General features: G+C 39.5%; 2 protein-coding genes across 13 annotated transcripts in view; both read right to left on the bottom strand.

Annotated features, from left to right (window-relative positions):
- nav3 (neuron navigator 3) overlaps positions 1-16,591 on the bottom strand; it is a 236,108-nt gene extending 219,517 nt beyond the window's left edge. For 6 of the 10 annotated variants that reach the window (XM_023952465.1, XM_023952466.1, XM_023952467.1 and 3 more), the window contains exon 1: positions 16,122-16,591. In XM_023952465.1, the coding sequence (XP_023808233.1) occupies positions 16,122-16,379 (258 nt within the window). In that variant the 5' untranslated portion in view covers positions 16,380-16,591. The remainder of the gene's footprint in view (positions 1-16,121) is intronic. The other 4 variants (XM_023952470.1, XM_023952471.1, XM_023952476.1 and 1 more) reach the window with 1 other exon arrangement.
- LOC111946944 lies at positions 4,240-10,492 on the bottom strand. 3 transcript variants are annotated; one of them, XM_023952477.1, is made up of 11 exons: positions 9,467-10,492; positions 8,928-8,988; positions 8,527-8,621; positions 7,930-8,079; positions 7,715-7,851; positions 7,535-7,628; positions 6,108-6,231; positions 5,626-5,846; positions 5,370-5,547; positions 5,054-5,172; positions 4,240-4,898 (listed from the first exon to the last, which is right to left on the bottom strand). In XM_023952477.1, exons 3-11 carry the CDS (start codon positions 8,566-8,568, stop codon positions 4,467-4,469), a joined length of 1,497 nt encoding a protein of 498 aa, XP_023808245.1. In that variant the 5' UTR covers positions 8,569-8,621; positions 8,928-8,988; positions 9,467-10,492; the 3' UTR covers positions 4,240-4,466. The 3 variants fall into 3 exon arrangements, with proteins under 3 accessions (XP_023808245.1, XP_023808246.1, XP_023808247.1); XM_023952478.1 differs by having other exon boundaries at positions 10,052-10,492; XM_023952479.1 differs by lacking the exons at positions 8,527-8,621; positions 8,928-8,988; positions 9,467-10,492 and adding an exon at positions 8,275-8,478.
- Positions 16,592-25,685: the final 9,094 nt, after the last annotated feature.

The raw sequence follows: 25,685 nt of genomic DNA, 5'->3' as shown, positions 1-25,685 counted from the left end.
ATATCTTGAAAAGTTCAAAGATTTGAAAGACTAAAAGTCGTAGCTGAAAGGAATAAGCTGAAAGGGTTGAACATTTTAATAGTGGAATGGTTAAAATAGGTGAAAGTTGGAGAAGTTTAAAATTGCCTCACATTTTGGGACAAAATGGCCACCAAACTGTAGGTGGTGTTGCCATCCCATAATAATTTTGAGCCTTATATTGAAGTCCAAAGCCTTGTGAACATTTCAATGTTTGAACGGTGTCTCTAGCCAAAAGAATGTTAAAGTTACAATTGTTTAAAGAAGCAAAGGTTTGGCCAATGGAGCAAAAATATTGGAAAATCCGGGAATATCCGGGAATCTCTGGAAAAGTTCAAGGATTTGAAAGAAAAAATGTCATAGCTGGAATAAGATGAAAGAGCTGAACATTTTAATAGTTGAATGGTTAAAATAGGTTAAAAATTGTAAAAGAAGTTTAACTGTAAACTTCTGCACGAAAAATTCTCCATGTATTTCAATGGAGAAAAAATCCTGGAAAATCCTGGAATATCTTAAAAAGTTCAAGGATTTGAAAAACCAAAAGTCATAGCAGTAATAAGCTGAAAGAGCTGAACAGTTTAAGAGCTGAATGGTTAAAATAGGTTGAAAATTGTTGAAGGACTTAAGTGCCGAAAAACGGCGGAAGATAGCGTGAGAGGAAAACAAAGGGTTGAATGCTTTACAGCATTCAACCAACTATTTTTTTCCTGTTGCTACATCTAAAAAATATAAAAACAAGCTGTGAGTTCATTTTGTGCTACAAAGTTGTACTGTTTTACACTAAAATGAAAGATGACTGATGTTTTGCATAACAAGACACCTTGAAGTTTTTTTAAGAACTGATCTGGTTCCAGTAAATACAAAAACTGTCAGGATTTTGTCGTGCCCATTTTGGAAAGGTTGGCGCTCTATGATGTCACATCTTGTCTACATTGGCACCAATCAAGAAGATTTAAAAGCTGATTTGGTTCAATAAAAACCACTTGGTCATCATTTTTACATCAATGACAGAACAGAAACACATTAAACTTCTTGAGGCTGGTTTACCAGCAGTCAACAGATCCAATGCACTAAACTGTGCTAAGTGGACTGGTACAAAACCAAGTCAGTCTGATGAATAAAAACTGTTTTGCTTTGAAAGGAAAAACCATCAATTTAATATTGATCGTATTCATGGATACCATTTTTTTACTGTCAATTGTGGAATTTGTTTTTACCTTTATCCATTTTTTAAAATTCTGAGTTTGCTGATAAATCTGGGCAGAGAAACCACCTGCTAGAATTGGGTTACCCTCTGTCATAATCGTCACTGTCGCTACAAATTTTCTGCTCTTGTTTTAACCAGGTTAGGCTTTACATGAATTTAGGAAAGGACACAAATTAGGGTGAAAATGTGAAAACCTGCACACAAAAAACTTTTGTTTTAGGACATTCCAGAACTACTGTAGCCTGAGTAAAATGACCATCTTTAAAAACATAGTTTAATCTTTGTTTTTTTTACTCATTTTTAGCTCCAAAAATGATGGCGCTCCTGTGTTGCAGCTTCAAAAATACACCTGAGATTGTTTTGCAGTGAGTCCCAGTTTGGTGGTGTTTTTGGAGCGAGCGCCATGACTGAACTTCCAGAGGAGAGTATTTTTAACCGGCGAGGCTGTACTGTAAACATGAGACGTTCTGTGTGTTCTCACTCCAAGATTTAAACACCAAGGCTGACAGCAGAATCCCCGTGGCACAAGAGGCGGTGAAATACTGAACACTAGAAGGAGGAAACAGAATTGGAAAACCTTTACAAATTTTGACCCAAGTGTTCCAAAAAATCCCAGCAGAGTCCAGGGATGTTGATGAATCCCGGCAGTGAAATTTGCAACATAAATCAAGATAATCTGATTATTTTAATTTGATAATCTAATCTAGATTGGACCAAAAACCACAGCCATACTTGCAGCCTAGATGGAGATAAGTGAGCTGCCCCCCTATCAACATTTGATTTCTGATTGGTTGACCTTTAACTTCAACGCTGCTGCAGCTTCAGAGACAAACTAATGGAGACAAAAAACCTGCTGCATCATTTTTTTTAGTGCAGTCTTAACCGGAGCACATTTTACCGCTGTCTCACTGAGTTTGTTCAGAAAGTGAAGGGCTGCTCATAAAAAAAAATGTTAAAAGGTGAGTTTGAATGCTGATGGGCGCTTGTTGACTGACGACACTCGGCGAGTTAGACCACCCATGACTCAAACACGTTTAGACACCTTCTCCAGCAGTCCCAGCTAATCTCCCTCCCACTGCTGGAGTCGGGCCCCCCCTCCCTGCCGAGCTCGCTTCCAGAGGGAGTGTCACAGTCACTCAGAGGGACAGGGCTTTTTCACGCTGCCAATACTTTATTTAGTCCGGAAAAAACATTTATATAACCAGTTCAATAAGTCCTGTCTTCTAAAGTTTACAAAACTTTACAGACACATGAAACTGTTTGAGAGGAAAGGAGGAGGAGTGGAGCAGCAGGCCCACCCAGAGCAGGACTAACATCTGTTTACATTCTGCTCAGTCAAAGTCAGTGGAGCGCAGCATTATTCCTTGACACACTCCGCCCTAACTCCCTGACTTCTATAGCTCGCACGCGTTCTTGTTTAGGGTTAATCATTGCAAAGCAGGAGATGCAACAAAAGGAAAAACACACTAGATCCAGGTTCTTCTGCAGTGTACACACAGAGAATCAGACAAAATCGCAAAGTGCTTCACAGTAAAACACGGTAAAACAAAGAATATAAAAATAATTGTGAAAAAGCAATTTTAAAAAGGTACATTTTTAGCTGCTTTTTAAAAGAAAACACAGAGTCTGCAGATCTGAGGCTGAGAGGAAGGGAGTTCCAAAGGGATGAAGCCACTGCTGCAAAGGCTCTGTCACCTTCAGTCTTTAACCGGGTTTTCTTAACCTGTGTTTTTCAACCTTTTTTGAGCCAAGGTACACTTTATCCTTGACAAAAATCCCGTGGCACAACAGCATCCAAAAATTAAAAAAGGAGAAACTCTATGGTCTGAATTGATGTACAGTCCCTCAGCAATCTCACATGGATTTTTGTGATAATTGTGGCAGAAAAAGCTGGAAGTTGCAGCTGTTTTTTCTAAAATTTATAATAAAAGTGAAGTTAGTTTTCAGTAATAATTTTAAACTAAATTGCTCGAAAATTTACCCTGGTAGTTGTTTTTTCCTCCATGCAATTTTATGTTACCTCACAAAAAATCAAAATATATTCTTTATAAATAGTGATTTATTTTGTAAATATTTTTTTAAATGTTGGTGCAAAGGCAACTGTCATTTTTGAACAATTGTATCTTCACATTATGTTTGATACATTTTACACAAAAAGACTAACATTATATTTATGTTTTCTGTATCTACACAGCAAAAAGTGGAGTGTTGGTTCAACTCCCACAGAGTTAGTTTCAACACTTTTTCAGGGTTTATATAGCTCCACACTTTACGGAGTTAAATTAACATTTTCAAAATAGTTAAATCATTTAACACCGAGTCAGAGTCACTTGTTTAACTCAATTAATATGTTAAAATTAACACTGAGTCAGAGTCACTTGTTTAACTCAATATGTTAAATTAACACTGAGTCAGAGTCACTTGTTTAACTCAATTAGTGTTAAATTAACACCAAGTCAGTCACTTATTTAACTCAATTAATGTTAAATTAACACCGAGTCAGTCACTTATTTAACTCAATTAATGTTAAATTAACACAAGTCAGTCACTTGTTTAACTCAATTAATGTTAAATTAACACCGAGTCAGTCACTTTTTTAACTCAATTAATGTTAAATTAACACCAAGTCAGTCACTTTTTTAACTCAATTAATGTTAAATTAACACCAAGTCAGTCACTTGTTTAACTCAATTAATGTTAAATTAACACCTAGTCAGTCACTTATTTAACTAATTAATGTTAAATTAACACCGAGTCAGTCACATTTTTAACTCAATTAATGTTAAATTAACACCAAGTCAGTCACTTATTTAACTCAATTAATGTTAAATTAACACCAAGTCAGTCACTTGTTTAACTCAATAAATATGTTAAACTAACAGTCAGAGTTCCTTCTTAACTCACTAAACTTAGCTAGACACTTAAACTATCCAAAAGTGTTTTTTTAATCCAATACTATAATACGATACAACAGTTGAAATTATTTAACCGAAAATGAAATACTTCCCAAAAGATGTAATTTAAAAAATATTTAATATTTCACTCTCATGCAGTTAAATAAAACATATTACATGACAGAATAACAAAAAGACTTGGATGGGAGTGGGAAAAAACAATTTGTTCAATGCCTCTATAAGCAGTGATGAGGTGCTTTCTAAAGCCTGCATAAGTTTGAAGCTGAAGCCTATAACTTGGCTGACAACAAAACAACTTGAACTTTGGTCCAGGATAATAACCATGTTCAACTCATGTGTGAAATCAACTGCTGGGACAAACTTTCTTGCACAAAAAACATGAGCATTTTGATCAAAATGCCTTTAATTGCCTTGACTTTAAATCTGGGTTGTGAGAAGCACCTCCTGGATAAGGAGTTTGGCTCATGTCTCGAAACTTTTGGTGACACCTTCATTTTACCCATATCAATATTATAAACTGTTGTCTGCAAAAAGGTGTAGAAATTCAGAAGTGCACCATCATAAGACACACTGAAAACAAAATGAGCTTTAAAAAGTTCATCAAATGCCCCAAGGGAGCGGTTTGCCTGGCATGGGATGAGATGGTTGTCAATGGAGATGTAGAATCTGTCGATGTTCCTCTTTTCACGACCAACGGCAAGGAGGTACAGCTGATGGTGGTGCTGATTCTGAAGATGCTCCTCCAAACTGCAGTAAGACTGAGGTTTAAAAGGGACATTGGACACTCAAGTCAGAAATAGCACTGCACAAGTTAACACAAACATTCTATGTTAAAGGAAACTTGCCTAAAATTTGTTTCATTTATCTATTTACCAGTTTTACACATGATCAAAATTAACAAATATAAAATTACCTTGAGAAAGTCAACTTTTTCAACTGCATCAGAGGCGCTGATTTTTGGATACTTTGGCCCCCCAGGTGGTGGTGGAAGGTATAACAGCAACAAAAGCGAGGCCATCTCTGCGTCATGAGCTATGGAACAAAGAATGAATTAATAAAGACTTAAAACAATGATCATTAAAAGTGCAAAAAGCAGTTACTCTGTTGAAAATTTTTAAAACTCTGCATGTCTGTAGAAGATATGTGCCGCAATAAATAATACAATGACAGTACAAAGTACAAAATGTTAATAAAGTATTGAATTGTAAACACAAGAGAGCAAAACTCACTCATTGTCTCATCACTGCCTTGTGGACTCTCTGCTGAATGCAACAGCTGACGAAGCTCTGGAGTTGAAGTGAGCTGCTTGGCCTCTTTGATAATGTTGCATCTAAAGATCGGGTCCCATTTCTGAAGCAGCTGGTTGGATACCTCGTCATTAAACAAGAGAATGAAGTCTTGATTCGCCTATGAGAAAGAAAATATACCACAAACACATTCAGCACAACACTTCAAGTAGTTCTCAACATACCACTGCATACTTACCAATCCTTTGGTATCCAGGAATCTTGGGAAGCATGACAGGATGTCAAGCGCTTTGTCTGAGTCATTGACGAGTTTTTGCCGATGCTGAAACGTCTCTCTCATCTTTCGAAAAATTAGTGTAGTGTCTGTGGCATGGTTGAGCAAAGACATTGCCTCCTGACAAGCATCTCCATCCAGCTGCTGCTCTTCAACTACAACAGATCTCTGGAATTTAGGGCCCCCTGAAGAAAGGAACACATACACTTCATAGAAATCAGGTCCTAGTTGCTGATCAGATAGGTAAATGAAAAAAAAAAATACATATATAATTAAAGTCAGTCCAAGAAAATGTTCAACCAATCTAGTTAGAGGAAAGTGGCTTTCTTATGTCAGACAAACAAAATACTTTTGTGAAAGAGGTGAAGGCATGCAAACCTAAAACCCTCTTTGTTCTCTTCTACTACAGTAGCTGACATAAGGTAACCAGTTTGCAGATGTATTACCTTGTCCTTGAGAAAGGCCAGTGAGGCTATTTGAAGTGGTACATTCTCGTCGAATCTTTCTCTGGATGGTCTTAAGACGCCAAGAAATGTATCCTGTACTGCTTGCAGCATCATAGAAGTGTTCCTGAAATGGTAATACATTAACACTTATTGTGCATTGTCTGTCATTTTTAAGAATATCAGAAATCAAAATGCCCACCCAGAACTAGGGTTGGGCGATGTCCCTTAAATAGGCCGTTGACGATGTTTGCTGTCAACCATCGGGATGGACGATGACATCGTCGGGGGGGGGGGGGGGGGGTATTTTTACATTTTTCGTTCTTATACAACTGCTATTCGTTTTTTTGCTTTTTTCATTTTATTTCCCAATCTGCGATGATCCAGTATAAACTGAGGGAAGTGACTTTAACAAAAAAAGTAACAAACAAAATAGAAAAGAAGTAGTCCGCTCCCGCACTTCCGGGGGAGTGCGGACTTACAGCTTTGTGTTTGATGGGAAGGGGGGGGGGGGGGGGGTACATGAGCGATATGTGTGGGAGATTTAAGACTGCGATCCGTCCCGCAGCTCTAGGGGTACAAGCAACCGAACTCAGAACCGGGTCTAAAAGTGTGTGTCTGTACACAGCTCGGATCGTTAGCACACACACAGCGGTTTGAGCTTCAAAGCAGAAATGTCGCTCAGTCCTTAGAAAACATTCAAACAATCACGCGGATTTGTGTTTCCAGTCGTGTCCCGACTAAATAAAGGCTGATGTTATTCTTACATGTTTACGTGCAGCCAGCAAGCAGCACCATCCAAAGCTAATGTTGTTAGCCCGTGTTAGCATACTGCTAATCCTGGCTTCGTTCAGAAAAAGCACTGACCACGCGGATTAAAATTCAAATGATGAGCGAACAGGTGTTTCATAATAACCGTAACATTATTAAAAGCACGTTTAGAAGATCATCTCGTATTTTACCGAGCTGACATGTCAATGTATATAGCCGCTCGGCGCTGTTTAACAATGTTTTGTATTGAATTGTTACATACAATAAAGTTTGAAGAAAAAAAAGCCGCTCGGCGGAGTTTATATGCTTCCGTTTTTCAAACCCTACTGCGCATGTGCGAATGATTTATTCCGACGGAAAGTGTGACCTTAGTGAACGTTTTTATATTCTGAAAACATTTTTCTGGGCCCATGTACACGGTTGGATTCTAATCCGACCATTGATCCCATCAAGATATTTTGTACATGTAACCGCGGCTTATGGTGTCGACGCGCAACGTGGCGGGGGCGTGGCATCACGATGGTGGTCTCTCCATCGGGATGTCAGTCACCCATCACGATGGACGATGATATCGTCCATCGGCACAACCCTACCCAGAACCCAACAACACAAAACATAAATACTATCTCAACAAATATTACAATTATAATTATATATACATAGCCTTTCTTGGAGTATGGGTCTTTCAGGGATGGAAAAAGTGTCACTATCCCAAGAGCATATTCTTCTCTAACAGCTTTGGTGGGGAGATGTCTGGGAAGAGATTCAATTGGGATTACTATAGTAAGCTAAACAGTTTTTATTCTTTTTTTAAGTGTAAAAAAACTGGGCACATTTACCTGTGTTTATCAATCATGTGGGCCACTATTGTATTGACCAGCTTTCTTCTGGTAGAATCTTTAAGAGTCTGTGATGTGTGATATTCTTCAAGGACCTCCTCACCACCTGAACTGGTTCCAAGTACAGCTTCGATCAACTTAAAGAAGACAAAAATTGTAATTAAACGGAAAATAACAAATGTTGACAATTAAAGATAAATGAGCTTTGTTCCAACCTTTTTTGCAGAAACTGCATTGATTGTTCCTTTAACTCTTGATTTCTTCCTTGGGATCTCATCTAGAAGTATAGTTGATGCACTTGCACTTGAACTTGAAGCTTGAGTCAGACCATTCAGATGGAGAGGACAAGGAGCAATCGGTAAACTCTAGGAGAAAAAATAAAATTCAGAAATAAAAAAAAAGACAGCTTTGTTCACATGTGGCAATTTTTTTGCATCTTGTTGGATTCCACATTATACTACAAATTGTTTTTTTTTTCTTTCTGTAGACTGATTTTAGAATTCAGGTTCCACCATTTGACACTGAATTGCTTCATGTAACTGACCCTTTACATTTCTCACCATCACTTGGGAAAACTGTTAAAACAACGCTGCCTTGGCTGACAAGGTCATTGAAAATGTCTTAGTCAACTTCTGTCCCTGTTGCATCTTTGTATACTATTTTGCGTCAGGTGGCAGGCAAAACCTCTCGATGACTGGAAAAGATGAGATATTTCTGAGAGCACCTTTTAAGCCAGCACTATTCTCACTTCACAAATGATTAAACTAATTTGGATAAAAATCACCTACACAATCAAAATTTTAAAAACTAACCTTTTTCATGCAGTTGCATGAAATCAAACTCTCCAACTTCATCCACCTTTACATATTTCTGCTGTTGGTGGTAGCGAACCTGAACCAGCAATTTACTGAACCATACCAAAAAGAGAAAACATGACAGAAATAAGCATTTTATAGCATACAACTTAAACAATTCATATGAACACAGTAAACCTATATCAACCATGTTATACACTAGAGGACTGAAACTTTTAATACACATTCAGCGGATTCCAGAATAATGTATGTGAGGCATGTAATATGCATAGTCAATTATGTAATCACCAACTCTGGTATATGTTAGAATGAGCCTTCCATAAAAAACAAGAAATAATCTGAGGGGGAAAAAAGCGAGTGGCCATGCTGACACTGCTAACATGACTATCAAGACTTACCTAAATCACTTTAGGTTTACCAGCTGAAAACCTCTGAAGCTGAAGAGCAACACCAATAGACCTACAAGAGTTAGATTATAAAATTTAGTTACATTTACAATGTGGTGTAGAGATTGATTAAAGCAAGGTTGCTTTATAAAATTAAATTATACTTAAGTAACACCCCCTCCCCCACAAAAAGTGACAGCCCATATCTTTCTAAAGGACACAAAGATTGACTTATTCGTAAATGCTAGCGTTAAATCATTCTCCATGGCTCGAAATAAAACAAACATACAAATTTTTTTTATACATTTTGCTTTTAAAATGCATTTCACAACACATCTAAAGGTTAAAATATAAATATATTCCCCTATTTAATTTAATCATCTAGATAACGTGACATCCAGCTATTACAAGCAGGAAAGGCATACTTATTTATTAGATTATTTCAAAAAGGTAAAAATAATAATAAAACTAGAGGATCTTTTTTGATATTTTCGCGGTGGAAATAAAATATAAAGCCGCGGCGGCTCTCTGTCTGCCGCCAACCAGCCTACCGAGGCGGGGGCGGACGTGGAGCACTCCATCCCCATCATGGGCCCTGGAACAAGCTGGTGACCTGTCTAGGGTTTTCCCACCTTCGCCCAACAGTATCCGGACGTGCTCCAGTAACCCAGCGGCCCCGAAAGGGATATAAAGCAGGTTAAGATGGATGGATGGACGTTCGGGATTAAAATAGTGACATCGAGTCGCCATTTTGTATTTGTACTTCACCTGCTCATGGAGTCACTGAACACGTTGAGTCCCAGATTGCTTAAAACCTCGCCAACGTCTCTCTTTTTTTTAACTTAGCTGAAAACGTGCTGCGCTCAAATTGCGTCGCATATCCTCTACATTGAGTTGATATTGAAACTCAACGTCTGTGTAAATGAAGCATTAGCTGTTCGGGTAAAGCTGCATTTACACCTTCTGTTCTGCCTGTAACGCTTACATAAACATGAACGCCACGTCCCGCTGCCGGTGTGAAAGCAGCTTAACAGCAACAAAAAAGCGTAGAAAAGTTATACAGTTTTCCCTAGATACATCATGTATACACTAACTTTCATTTAATATTATCTTCCCCATAAATTACAGTTACTTACCACTTGTGAAGAACTTTTTCCAGCACTGATGAAACCTTCTGCAGCTCATGGAAAATTACCAGCACGATGCACTTTCTTCCACAGGGTTTCCGAGGCGGGAGCCCAGGGGCTTTGACTCTCTACAGTGTTCAATGAGCTTGATTTGGCTAAAATAACTCCAACACTGAACATTATTTGAATCACAGTGAGTTAAAATAACACTTCAAGAGTGTCAGTCCGTTGTACTTTCTTGCACAGGGTTTCTGAGGCAGAAGCCCATGGGCATTAACTCTCTGTAGTGTTAAATTAGCTTGATTTGGGTAACACTGATAAATAACCCCAACACTGAACACCATTTGAATCACAATGTGTTAAAATAACACTTCAAGAGTGAAAATCAACTCTGGTTTGTTTAACCCCGAAATTTCAACTCTCCAGTTTTTGCTGTGTAGACAAAAAGTGAACATGTTGAAGTTTTATTAGTTTTTCTCTTGTCTTAATCAAAGATGAAGTCTTTGAAAACTTTAACAAAAATGTTTTTGTTAAAATTTATTTTTAGATGATTACGTTGTTTGAATTTACTGTAGTTAGTGTCTGTTGGCCACTTCACTTTAATCCTGTTTCTTAAATGTTGTTATTACTTATTTTTAAACTTAACTTTTAATTTTTCAAAAGTGACTGAAGCCTCAAAGTGAATCCTTTAATCCAGACATTATTAGAAAAGTGTTTCAGTTAGAAAGATGACTTGGACCAAACTCTGGGATGTTTGGCTGTTAATAAACACAAACCTTGAAGGAGAACTAAACTGTTGACCTCTGATTTCATCAAGAAGATTTAAAAACTGTTTGATGTGTGTTCGTTGTGATTTCACGTTTTTAGACATTTAACAGGGAAGACTCATTGTAGCGCAGAGATGCTGTCACTTTAACCCAATGCATCATGGGAGATGTAGTGCAAAACTGACGCAGATGCCAGACAGACCCGCGTCTCTGAGCTTTATTATTTTGGTCACTTTTTTTACGGTCTAATACCGGATCCTGCGGAAAGCTACAGCGCTAAAGACAAGCTTTAGCTGGTATTTTTGTTGGAACTGAGAGACTTTACGAGCTAAATTGGAACAAGGAAGTGAAGACTTTAACCACTTCTGATTGGTCAGACTGATGACATAGGATTCTGTCTGAATCCAGACGAGGGAGGGATACAGAAGAGGACTTAACCCTTGTGCTATCTTAGATGACACCACCCTTACATTGACGTGTTCTCCCTACCATGACAAAGGTGGATAAAGGTGGAAAGATTTCATGTAATCCATGGACACCAGTGAAGATCACAAATCATTGAAGAAAAAACCTTCAGTGCACTGTCTAGTGGGTCTAGATGACCCAACTCCCAATGTTAAAGTGACTAGGATAGCACAAGGGTTAAACTTGAAAAAAAACAGACGTGAGGAGAACCACTTCAAAGCGGATCCAGATACCCCAACCCAGTTTTTTTGCCTGTTTAAGAGGACGTAATGGTCAACAGAATCACAGAGCATTTTCCTGCATCACTCTTCACCAGGATGTCATTAGAGACGCTAAGAAGGGCTGTTTCAGTGGAATGAGCTCTGCGAAAACCTGACTGAAACTGATCAAAAATGCCATGACTGTTGAGAGCAGTTGTAAGTTGTTTAGCAACATTATTTTCTACAATTTTGGACATGAATGGAAGATTAGAAATAGGTCTATAACTGCTCAAGAGGGAGGGGTCAAGCCCAGTTTTTTAAGGAGAGGAAGGACAACAGCTTTCTTGAAGTGCTCATGGACTTGACCAGACAGCAAGGACGAGTTAATTATTGACAGGACACAGGGACAGATGGACTGGAAGACTAATCTGACTAGCTCAGGGAGAGAATGTGTCTAAAATCACAGGCCGAGGTAGACTAGGAACAGAACCAAGACCAGCTGTGTGACTCAGAGAGCTTCTCACAGATGTGACTTTTTCAATGAAAAATGATCAAAACTTTTCACAATTATCATTTAAATGGATGGGAACAGGAGGTGGAGTGGGCATCACAATATCACTAATGGTGTTGAATAGTACTTTAGGATTACCTCTGCTCTTGAAAATGAGATTGCTGAAGTAAGCAGCCTTCGCATCTCTAACAGCACTGTTAACAGAAACTAAAAGATTCTTGAGATGAAGCAGATGAACATTTAAGTGAGTTCTTTTCCATAAGCGTTCAAGTTTTCTACAAAATTTTTTTGAACGGCGAATGAAATGATTTTGTTTATTCAAGGGGAAACCTTAGTGACAGGGCCCTGCCCAGTTTTAATGGGAGAGACTTAATCCAATATGGAATGACAGTAACTATTAAAAATACATAATAAAGAATTAACATCAGTGCATGGAGAGAGGACCAGATTAAACGGGTTAGAAAAGGCCTCAGCCGAGTAGGAGTAAAGCATGCGAGAGCTAACTTCTGTATGACAGCTGGCCAGGAACGCTCGACGCCGTCTACCGGAAACTCCACACTTCCAGCCTGATCTTTACTTGGACGTTGGCTCTTTTTCCACTCATCCTCCACCGAGATCTGTGTAGCACCGGCAGGCCTTCAGCCAGAACACCGCCTGGAGGTGCCAAATACAGGAAACGGAGAACGCCAGCGCAGGAAGAAGAGGTATCTTTGCCAATCAGCGAAACTCCAATAAACAGCAGTGTTAGGCAGTCATAAATTAAAGCAGCTAAAACATCGTTTGTACAAAATAAAACCAAAGGCTCAGAAAGAAAGAAAACATAAATTTCTGTGAGAGTGTCCTGCTGCCAGCGGCTAAGCCAAGCAGGCGCCATCTTGCCTCACAGGTCAGCATGTCTGAGAAGAGAAGCGTGTCTGCCACTTTGTATGTACTTCCGGTAAAGGTGCACTAACATGTTGGGATCATCAAAGACACGTCTGTAGTGTGACTGTCTCCTGTCAAGTTGGCGTGTTTGCCTCATCATTTGATAATAACAGCAAAAATCTCGACTCATGGATAAAAAACTTTTTAGTTCATCTTTGGAAAGGAGTGACCTGAGGTGGACTTTGACAGCTGCCAAAACCCTGATGAAGAGCGGAGCTCCTCATGAGCGAGGATGCCGCTTCATTAAAGTCTGATCTGCTCCCATTAGTGTTTCACTCCAGCCCCTTCTTCCTGGCAGTGATTGACAAGAACTGTCAGCACAAAGATCAAAAGGGAAAAGTAAATGCCTCACCTTGCACTTGTCTCTAACAAGGATGGGGGGGGGGGGGGTCTGGACAGCTTCAAATCACAGAGAGATCAAGATGAGGCTTGAGCGGTGCTGTCACACAACATTACAAAGACACATGACGCTACATGGCGTCAAAATATCTGGATCATCATCATTTGCTCTGCATTGGCCTGCAACGTCAAGGAAACTCAGGCAGCAGTTTTAACAAACTCACCAAAATAACAGGTGTGTTAGCATCCAAGACCAAGAAAAATAAGGACTTTGACAATGATCATTGTTTCCTTACTTCCTTCTCTGAACTGTCATACAAGGACAGATAAGAGCCAAAGGTCTGGTTTGAATAAAAAGTATAGACTTAGCTTACCGCCACTATGTCACCGCTAAGATTTTCCAACAGCATTTTTTCATCTGCTCCTGATTCACAACTATTGGAATAAACAAATAATCAGAAACGTATTTTTAAGCTTAAATTCGTGTACATGCGTGAAAAGTCCATTAGACGTACGTGGAATGGTTGTAGAAAGCCTCAAATGTACGTATGCATCTCACAAAAATCACACTCAATTAGATAAAATTTTGCGTCAAACGGTTGCTCCCCCGAAGTGTATGGCATTACATTGCTGCCATTAATCGAACAATCGCAAAGACAACTGAGCGACTGTATTCAGGAACTGAGGGAGCGACCCTTACAACTGTGCAAGCACAATACCAACTGAGCGACCCCGCATTTTACAACTGCACGGTTGCAATCTTAACTGAGCGACGATCCTGCACGCTCGCTGGGTTTGAGCGCAGTGTTAAGGGGGTGTTTTTGTCACTCAGAGGCGGTGTTCAGGGGGTGTGTTTGTCACTTGAGGGCGGTAACCTTTCTGGTTGATCTGATTGCCGAAATTTGCATGTCAAATCCGGCGAGGCAGCAGGGCGGGACTTTCATTTTTTAGAGCAGGTGTGGCTGATGTGCGGCTCTCTGCTTTTTATCATATTTTCTATATACCGTACTTTCACGACCACAAGGCGCACTTAAAAGTCTTACATTTTCTCCAAAATGTACGGGGCACCCTGTGGTGCGGCCCTAATGTGTTGTTGTGTGACTTTGGTAAGTGGACCTAGTAGAGGACAGCATGAGAACGGTAAGGACGGAAGTAAGGACGTGAAAGGAGACCCCCCCCCCCCCCAGTAGTAGTACAAAGGTGCAGGTATGTGCATGATGCAGAACAACATAGTTTTGGAAAACCTGAAAATGCCGCCTGCAAAAGAGACACGATTATGAAGCGCAGTTTAAGTTGCAAGCTGTCAACTACGTAGAGGAACATGGGAATCGATCAGCCGCGAGAGAACTCAAGATGAAAAAATCCATGGTTTGCAAGTGGAGGAAGCTGGAAAACAAACTCCGATAAGACAAGAGCAGTTGACTCAGATAATTCTCTTTAGAAATCCGTTAGTCACCTGATAAGTGGACCTTTTCGGAAGAGATTTGGGTGTAAAAATGCCAGTGAGGATGTGCCTGCAGACCGCAGGTAAACAAGGAAACACATGCAGCCAGCCAGTGTTGTATAAACAGAGGCTGTGGTTGCATTTGCACAAACAAGCATTAACTCGTAGTTTGCACTCATGCAGTTCTGCACAGGAATGCAAAACTATAACAGGAGCAGAGGAACCTTCAGGAGAGACAACAGCATTTATCAAACCTTCAATTCATCTTTTCCTCTAAAAAGAAAGAAAAACTATCAAGGGACAAGACATCACAATTAGATTGACTAATTACCCCCCATACCACCCATTCCTCAGCCACACCGACAGGTTAGGGCAAGCACGGCTTTTCTTGCAGTGTGAGCATCCCAAATCAGAACTATGGTACAATGTTTGTACTTCTAAACCCCCTTTTGTCTCCATTTGTGTCGACCACCAATGACCCAGAGGTCAGAGCTGAGTCATGATTGTGCGATTTAAAAATTACCTGACAGGAAGGAAATAAAACCAATCAAACAGCTCCAACAGAGATGAGGGAAGTAAAGATCACACTCCAAAGGGCACTTTTGGGAGCAGCAGGTTAAAAAGAAACTGTTAACAAGCTAAAAGCTGTACCCAAGTTTTTAATTCTGCAGCAGGTTAATGATGAAGCCGTTCACTCCCACTTTTCCCTGCAGGCGAGTCGGATACAGTCACAAACACGCAGGGAGGATTTGAAGACGTGAGAGCACTGACCCACTCTTTGATGTCTTTTCCTCCAAATCACGAGGAAAATCAGCAGCTTCCCAGCATCGCAGGCATTTTAGATCTGAGAAAGGGATGAATGAGGGCTACTGAACTGCTGCCCTTCTAACAAAGTCTGGTGTTGCTGCAGAGAATAAAGCAGAGGTGGGAGGAGATGAGAATTGACCCAGCAGCAAAGTTTGAGCCTCAACAGGGTTGGATGTGGGACGGACCGCTACAACTATTTGGCGCCGAAGTTTGAAAAGTTCTTCCTGTTGAGCAGAGAGCGACGCTGCCGTTTCAGCTGTAGCTCAGCCTCTGCATGTGCAGCTTTGCAAAGCTGAACCTCTCACCGAGGATTCACTTCAACACTTAAAAAAAACAAGTTTTATGTGTTTAAAAAGTTCTCTGTGAATGAGAAACTCCAAACAACCACCCTCTGCAGTCTGCTGCTGTTATTCCTGAAGACACACTTTGTTTGCTGTCACATGCACCAGGTGCCGCCTGTTCATTTGATGAACAGTCTCATGTCTACACGCTCTAACACACCTGCTCAGATCCAGAGACAACAGGAAGCGTCTCAGAGAGTCTGACAGGTGAGACGGGGGGCAGACACCTCTGATGTCACTGCTGCACCCAGCAGAAACAGAACAAGCTGGTCTCCACTGACCTTACAGATTTTGCTCTCCTCCATCTCTGCCCTGGACCTTCCTTCAGTCGTTCTCTCCTGCTGGTACTCAGGCTTGACTGAAAGTTGGCAGGAGAGCCCCGGGACACCCTGGCCCAGCCTGACCTCCTGCTGCCGGGCCACGCATCCCTGTGAGGTGGCCGCCCTGACCGCACTGGGGATGGGGAGCGCAGTGTGCACTGGTCTGGGGCTCACCGCAGAGGGTTGCCGGAGCTTGGAAGCTACACCAACTACCGGCATTTTACTTCCCAGGAAACAAAAATAAAAACACTGCAGCTTAAAAAAAGACCTGCGATCAAATGGAAACAGATTTCCAGATGTCTGGCACAAGGAGAAGAGAAGGAAAACAAACAAAACGTGAAAAAAGCAGCAGTTGCTGCTCACGCTGAGAGGAGCGGAGCTGGACCCATACTGTGGCCTGCAGCTGGCAGAACTCACAGAGACTGAAACAGCTTCTCCTCCTTCACTCTCACTCCCTCCTCCTTCTCCTCCCACATGCAGTACTGCTCCCTCCCCTTCCCCTCACTCCTCCTCTCTCAGATGTCAGCAGCGGTTCAGGGAGGCATGAACTCCCCAGGAAGGTACAGCCAGGATTAGAGGACTGACTGAGGGTGTTTGCTGATGACAAACGCTTGAAATAAATGTGGTCCATGTGTCTACATGGAAATCTGCTGCTGACTTGATAAAAAAATGTGAAAGTAAAAGGCTGTGGGAATTAGAAACCTAAAAAAGGAAGACTTGAGAATTAAAGGAAGTAAGTTTCTATTGTGCAGGTTTTGCTCACACAACAGAGACTTAAAATCTTCAGATATTGATTTACAAGCATTATCTTGTGTAAATGTGTTCCTTTTGGTTCCAACCAAATGAAATCAATTCAGTCGCCATTGTTTCCCGATACAGACGTCACCATGTTGGAGCCAGATATTGTCAGAAAGCAGTGATTGCTCCAAGTTGATCTGAGTCAACATTTCTATGGCAACCACTCCCACCAATCAGGAGTGGGGTTGTTGTTGGAAGGTCACACCCCTACCCCTTGAAAAGGGGTTGCATGAAATCAGTTAATCAAATGTTTAGAATGTTGGATGTGTAGGCCATCTGGGTTCACTTACTTTTATTGTGACCTCTTATTTGTCAGGTTAGAACTTGCAATATAAAAAACATTTAAAGAAAGAGGATTATCACGTTAAAAAAGAATGTTATTGTGACCAACAGAATGACTGAGTAACAGCTGTTTATTTCTAGTTTATTGTATTTTGGCTTCTTGGAACCAGCAGGTACTTCCTGTTTGGAATGCCAGGTTGGAGGAGTTACTCAATACAGTTCAAATAAACAATCAATGATCTGAAAAGATTTTAAATCTACTATTTTTATCTATAACAGTGGCCCTCAACTTTTTTTCAAACCACAAATCAATTTCATGTTAAACAATATTTTGTGGTCAGATGTAGAAACAACAAATAAATAAAAAGTGCCCAAAAACTTTCGTACATTGAAATGACCCCACCCACTATTGGGAATGCTTTAGGCCAAGTCTTCTTCATGATGGTTCAGTTAGAGTAAAGGCTAGCTTCTTCTGTACTTTAACATTCTTGTCGTTTTGTGTGCTGTTGGATTGTGTATTCTGAGTGATGCCTTACCTTCCTGAATTTTAGATGGCACCTCAAATGTGGGCTTGGTGTTGGGGAGTGTCACCTCTGTTTATCTTCTTTTTATATCTATTCTAATCTCATCACCTGTTTCAGGCTCAAAGCTGTAAAGAAGCTCTTAAAGTCCCACTCTGATCATCTTTTGATGAGTTATGATTGTGGGCCGGACTTTTGGTAGAAAGCAACCCCACCCCCCCTTCCCATCACTCCTAACTAAGAGCTCCATGTTTACATTTTCTCCCACTAGCTTACAGTCCCTCCAGTGTCCTGGTGAACCACAAGTGTCATATGGACCAGGACCATAAGACACCTGGACTACAGTGGATCTGAGTTTAGGAAGGAAAATCTGGTTGGAAAATGCTTTATCTGGAGCAACTTTGTTTCTCAAAACTGTGGGTGATCCAGGTAGTAGGTGTCTGGGCTGACATGTAACCCTTGTGCTATCCTAGGCACTTTGACATTGGGAGTTCGGTCATCTAGACCCCACAAGACAGTGCGCTGAACATTTTTCTTCAATGGTTTGTGATCTTCTTGGAACCTTTCCATGGATTATATGAAATCCTCTTCACCATTATCCACCTTTGTCATGGTAGGGATAACACGTCAATGTAAGGGTGGGTCATAGGATAGCAAAAGGGTTAAATCCAGGCCAACGGCAGTCAGTCGCTCAGCTTAGTCCACTCAAGCCACCAGTTTAAAGGGTCAATTTGGATCAGTTTAATTATCTGAAGGCCTGGCTTTAGTATGCTTCAAACACGGTGTCCTATCATGTCAGCATGGTTTACAAAACTTGCTTTGGCTGAAATTACAATGTTGTAGAGTTTATATCGTAGAAACAACAATTTACAGATGGACCCTTTGAAGCCCAAGTATTTGGTAAACTATTGTAATCAAAGACTTTCAAGATAAACTTTTACATTTGTAGAAACTTCATAAACATCAAAGGAGTGTTTTGTTAGTTTGATTTTATTAATAAAAAGGGAACGAGTCACACAAAAAAACAATCAACTCTTGGTGACAGTACTATGGTGTAAAAATGTATTAAATATATTCAGAGGTATAAGAAAACTGCAGAAAAATGATACATTGATTTTGTTAAAAAAGTTGACATAAGAATATTAAATCTCTACACTCCAAAAGCTCAAAATGTAAGCATATAATGTGCTTACTTTGTGATTCATTTGAATTATTTCATATGGCAGAATTTTTTTTAACTGATTTTAAACTATTTTTAAAACAAGCTGGTTATATTTGGGATGTTTACTCCAAAACATAACAGTATATAATGCTTTTTAAAGCCCTTTTTATATTTTTAATAAAGTAAAATAGCTGATTTGAATAAACATAAACGAACATAATGAAATTTACAATTTTTGCAGGAGATCAAAGAAAGGCAGAGCACTGCAGTGTCTGCCAGCCTCACATAAAGAAGAACTGCTGATCACAGAGTTGGGTTTTATTATTTTGGCAGCGTCTTAAATACCTGTCCATTCAGCTTTATGACTGACTACCCTTTTGGCTCAGAGACAGATCTACTTCGGCCAAGCCTTTCAAGCCAAACATCTTACAAAAATAACATTTGTGTGCAACAAAAGAACATACTTTGTACAGGCTGTGTGTTGCTTGCAACAACATCAAAATACTCACCATCCATTCCAACTCAATAACCCCTTTGTCTGAGGGAAATCTCAACCATCACCAGAAACACCATTAACTTTCATGTGAAAGATATAACATCAATGACGTGTCACACAGCCACTAAGTACGTTTTGCTCATATTGCATGAAGCAAAATTGGTCATAAGTGAATTTACGTGGAATAAGTGAGAAAAGTTGTTGTCTTTACATGAAATTCTCACACATGTATCGCGAATAAACCACGTTCAAACCACGGAGGAAAGACGAATACACCACACAAAGAAAACACAAAAAACACGTAAAACAACTTAGAATATGACTGTGCATGATTATTACACTGTTTATATGCAATTAATATGTGATTCATGCATCAATTATGTAATTTGACCGTTATATGTGAGGCGTGTACGCAAAATAAAGGTTATACATCGGTGGTACATGCATGAAAAGTCCATTAGACATACATGGAACAGTCGAGGAAAGACACAAATTTGCATATGCATCTCACAAAATTTACGCACAACTGCATAAGATTTACGTAACAATTGTGTATAAACAGCGTAAAATAAGCATAAACTGCATAATTCTCAACCAACAAAACATTTTGAACAGCTCAAAACAGAATTCAAAACAGAAAACATGAGTAGCAAATTAACAGAGCTTTATAGTCTAGTAATTGTAAATTAATAACCAAATATCTTTTTCAGCAGGGGCTGCTGTCTCCCATTTTTTTACAGTAATTTGTTATGTTCCTCCGTTACTGACAGCTTAAATTAAAGTAATTCCTTATTTTGTAACGTATTACCCCCAACATTCTTGTTGCATGTGTCTAAAAAAACTTATATTATTTTGTCCCAACATCTCATTTACAAAGTGAGGCAGAGTAAACTTTAATTAATATGGCTTCACCACTTCTGCCGATGACATCAGAGATTATAAGGACAGAGTGAATGACAGCACTAGCTCCAGTCTCTTTGGGAGAATTCTTATTTCTACTGCCTTTAGCCTTGATCTTAACTGTGGGATCAACTCTCGTGGAAGCAGGTCATTCCAATCTCCATCACTGCCGACGCAGACGCTTGAGCTTTCTCTGGCTAGTCAACAGTACTGCCAGTTACTTGAATTGTTTCACCACTGTGTCATACATTACGAGCAATTAAAAAAGAATTTTGGAATTTGAAGGTCATTTATCAAAACATACTTTTATACTGCATTTTACTTTTTATATATCTACATTTATAGAAAAGTCTCAGGACTCATTAAACCATGGATAATCCCTGGTATGATTCAGGAATACCACAAATGTAACAGGTTTGCTTTTAACTCCCCCCAGTCTAGACCATCAGTCTGCCATGCAGGTACAACAGGCATTATGAGCTAGGGCTATAAAATAAAATAAAATGACTGGAAAGAAAGAAAAATCACAAAGAAATATGGAAACCTTGTAAGTTAGTAGTGTTACATTTTTGGCCTCCCAATAAGTTGACTGGTAATTGCTTGTATGTGTGTTCGTATATTGATTTTCTTTACCCCCTTTACAAAATGATTACTGTACAAACTATATGACAACAACTGAAAAAAACCTCTGAAATATTCATACGAAAGGTCTCTTTTCCTCTTTTAATATACAGTTGAAACTAGAAGTTTACATACACCACAAAAAAACACACAAATGCTTAATTTTATCACCGTCAGATATAAAAAGAAATGAAACTTTTCCTGTTTTATATCAATTGTAATTAACAAAATGATTTCCATTCGCTAAATTTCAGAATAAAGAGACTATGTTTTTAAGACAAGTTTTTATTACTTTTATCAAAGTCAAAAGTTTACATACATGAATTCTGGCTGATTCCTCCGTGACAGAACTGGTGTAACTGAGCCAAGTTTGTAGGTGACCTTGCATGAACACACCTTTTCAGCTCTGACCATAAATGTTCAATAGGATTTAGATCCGGGCTCTGAGATGGCCACTCCAAAACATTGACTTTGTTATCCTTAAGCCACTTTGTAACTAGTTTGGCAGTATGCTATGGGTCATTGTCCATTTGGAAGATCCATTTGCACCCAGGCTTCAACTTTCCGGCAGATGCTTCCAGATGTTGCTTCAATATTTCCACAAACTGTTTTTTCCTCATGATGCCATCTATTTTGTGAAGTCCTGCAGTCTCTCCAGCAGCATAACAACCCCACAACATACCACCCCCATGTTTTGCAGTCGGGATGGTGTTCCTTGGCATGCAGGCCTCCCACTTTTTCCTTCAAACATAACGATGGTCTTTGTGGCCAAACATTTCAATTTTCGTTTTCTTGGACCACAGGACAAGTTTCAAAAAATTGTATTCCTCCTGGCAGAGTAGCCTTTCAGCCCATGTCTGCACAGTACTCGTTTCACTGTTGATAATGAGACATTCTTACCATCTTCAGCCAGCATTTTCACAACATCTTTTGCCTCAGTCCTTGGGTTGATCTGGAAATATCGAACCAAAATACTTTCATCTCTGGGACAGAGAACCCGTCTCCTTCCTGAGCGGTACAATGGCTGGAAGTTCCCATGATGTTCATACTTGCATACAATTGTCTAAATAGATGAACGTGACATCTTCAGGCATCTGGAAATTGCACCCAAGGATGAACCAGACTCGTGCAAATCCAGAATTTTCCTCTTAATATCTTGACTGATTTCTTTTGAGTGTCCCATTATGTTTTAAAAACAAGCAAGTGTGTTTCAAATGTGCCCAAATATATATCCACAGGTGTGTTTCTAATGAACTCAAATGCTGTCAATAAACGTATCAGAAGCTTCCAAAGAGATTACATCATCATATGGGGTTTCCCAAATTGTTTAAACCCAAATTGTTTTAACCCAACAATAGTGATCTTGATGTATGTAAACTTTTGACTTTGATAAAAGTAATAACTTGTCTAAAAAAACAGACTCATTGGTCTAACATTTAGAAAATTGAAATAATTTTGTTTATTGTAATTGACCTAAAATAGGAAAAGTTTATGTTTCATTCATGTCTGACGTGAGAAAAAAAGCATATGTGGGTTTTTATATGATGTATGTAAACGTCTGGTTTCAACTGTACAGAAGCTAGGACGTATAGAAGTTTACAAATTGGAATTGGTTATTTCAAGCAATCAAACCAAAAACAAAAAATAGATACCGGATAAAAATGCAAACAAAAGAGATATTTATATAGAAATACGTCAAACTTTGACTGATTAATTTTGACCGCACATTCATATACACATGTAAAATATGACATTAAAATTTCTTCTATTCCTAAATAGAGATATTTTTACCTATACTTTCAATAAATGGCACATTAAATCCATCATATGTGATTTTTTATAAATTTTTGCTGAAACAATTCCCTGTAAGAATTGGTCAAGACAGGAATGATTTTTCAACACATCATGGCTTCTTCTTTCCTTTATTTTCATGCTAGTGTTTTTTTTTCTCTTAGCTGGTCTCTTTCACCCAGAATAGAATCAGCTACGCCAACATGTTCTCAATTAAGGGCTGGGGGCTATCATGAGGACTCTAAAACAGGATACAGCATAACATGGCGCTGGTCCAAGTCTGGCTTCCTGTACCAACAGGAGGGCGCTTGGCAGACGACCTGCTTGCAGCTGTTGGGAAACTGATGTATTTGAGGTTCATGGGTGTTCAGTTAAAGCAACCTCCCACCAAAGCCATGTTGATAAAGCCCCCAACTTCCCTCTGCTTTCCATTAATATCCACAGAAATTTGGAAACACAGCAAGAGTACAACTTCTGAGAATCTGAATATTTGTGATGTAGCTAGAGGTGGCAAGCCTTCAGCTGTAACAATTCTGAAGGTTTGTGGTTCAGAAATAGTGGAGTGATCCATCATCAACAGGAGCAGAGCTGACTCCATCCATCTACAAACCAAACTAAGCAGGTAATCGCATTTATTTTGGCTGTGAGGTACAACCACTTCTCAAAAACCAACTAAACCAATCATGGATGAAAACTGGGGAAAATGGAGACCAGAGGGGAAGTTGATATAAAGAACCTGAAAGGTCACGCACACGACCTGAATAACTTTGAATTAATATTTCTTGGTTTTTCATTTACCGGTATATCAATTAACTTTTTTGACCTTTTCAGTGTATTATAACGTTAATTATTATAATGTTAATTCATCACAAAAACAAAAAAACAAAGCGATATTTAGATCCATTTATTCATTTCTGAGTGTTCCACTAAAAATCTGCTCTCTGAGCACCAGCCCTTCCCAATCCCAATTTTAGAGGAATACTCAGAAACGCATGAATTGTTTTCCTGGAAGGGGCTGTTCCTCACTTTGTGACATCTTTAAGTGAGGAACAGCCCCCTCCGAGAAGAGTCTGCACTGCCAGCACTGCCCCCAGGCTAACACACTCAAACACACTTTCTCTATGGAGCTAGCACTGATTGACTTAACACTTTCATTTTATGTGCACGATCTGCACATCCATCTTTGCAAAAGTTTGGATGTTGTTTGTTTTTGTGGGTGAAAGGCAGAATTGTTGCTGAGACCTGCTCTAGGGTGACGTCATGAAATGGGCGGCACCCACACGTAGCGAAAAACAGAGCCTCAGAGATCGAGACGTCTTAATTTCGGGTAGGAAAATGAGCTGTGAAAGTAACCCATATTTCAAAAAAATTTGGTCTATATTGTGCCAAAGGTAATATATCAATATATCATCCATATGGATATAGTTTATTCTGAAAGGTTTAAGAAAAGGTGAATGGTACAGGCCCCTTAATGCATAAACAGTCCATTAGGCTAGTGTCCTCTACTTTTTTTTTGCCACAGACCAGTTTATTATCAGACAATAATTTCACGGACTGGCCTGTCTGAGGCTAAAGTAAGCGTCTACATTTTATTTTTTGTAGCCTCTGAAATTTTGAGGGTAAAGTTTATCTTCTTCCTCCGCAAATTATCTTCAGCTGCTTTAAACTTATTTTTTCACTAGGTTTGGTGTGAATCATAAAATGGGATCTAAGTTTCCCCTTGACTCATAACTTTCAAAGTGGAAGCTAAAAAATATAACGCCAGCTTCAACCTCGTCAGACTTTTAAGGTATGACGGATGAATACAAAAGAAAAGGTCACTAAAATTTATACTAAACGCAAATCCACCGTTTGAACAGCTTTAGTAAAAGCATCCTCATAATATTAGACAGCCGGTTGCTGAATATTCTGACAACTGTCATAATAAATCCATATTTGGAGGAAAGACTCTAGATATTCTAATGCAGCTTTTATTTTAAAATCAATAGCTATTCTTTTGTTTCTTCTCTGGATGTTTTCGGCCAAAATAAGCTTTCCAAATACGTTTGTTTTTGTCAACTTTGCCAGCTTGGGGGTCTCAGTTTAGTTTCAGTCGCAGCAGCAGTTTTTAAGAAAGAAGTGGATGGATTTTTGAGACGTGACCAAGAGACTTGACATGCGCCAAGAATGAGTCGGATGTGGTGGAGAGAATCCAGGAGTTTTCTAAAATAAAACGTCCTTGAGAATCAGATTATAAATGAAACGGAAAAACGTAGGTTGTGTTATTTTTTTCTGTAGCCCGGTGCCAACTGTCCCAAGGACCGGTGCTGCCCCACGGCCCAAAGGTTGAGCGGACAACTGCATTAGTCAAGTACTAGAAATAATAGACCCGTCAAGGTTTCAGAATGTTGTGAATTGATGGATGTGTGGACATTGGGAAACTGATGGGTAGATATCACCTCAGGTCACATGACTGCTCCGTGGCAGTGAAAACCATCACGCCATGGTTCCGGTGATAAGAAGGGTCAAACACTTACCCCTCAGGCCGTTGTGAACATGAACAGATACACTGATACTCACACATTGATGTGTAACACACACTGGAGAGGCTGGAGAGTTAGCCACACACCTGCGGCTGTCATAATGCTATCAGCCAAGTGGACGTCACACAACACGGAAAATGCAACAAACACAACAGAGAGGTGCCTAAATATCAGGAGGTGTGAACAGCAGCTGGGTGAGTGCAGGCATGTGTCTCTAAAGAGGGTTCTTTGGAAGGGCCTCCTGTGTAGTTCTGCACATGAGCAACAGTGTGCGTTTGATGCTTGTAATTAGACACCTAAAATACAGACCAAGGTTTGCAGCGGAATTATCCAAATTCATTACCTTGATGGTTTTATTTCCATTTTTGGTTTACTTGTAATAAAATTCTGGGGTAAATTAAACAAAGAAAAGTAAAGAAGAGTTTTGGATAA

The sequence above is a fragment of the Oryzias latipes genome, chromosome 23, assembly GCF_002234675.1.
Source record: "Oryzias latipes chromosome 23, ASM223467v1".
NCBI lineage: Eukaryota > Metazoa > Chordata > Actinopteri > Beloniformes > Adrianichthyidae > Oryzias > Oryzias latipes.
This window is presented reverse-complemented; position numbering and strand designations above follow the sequence as displayed.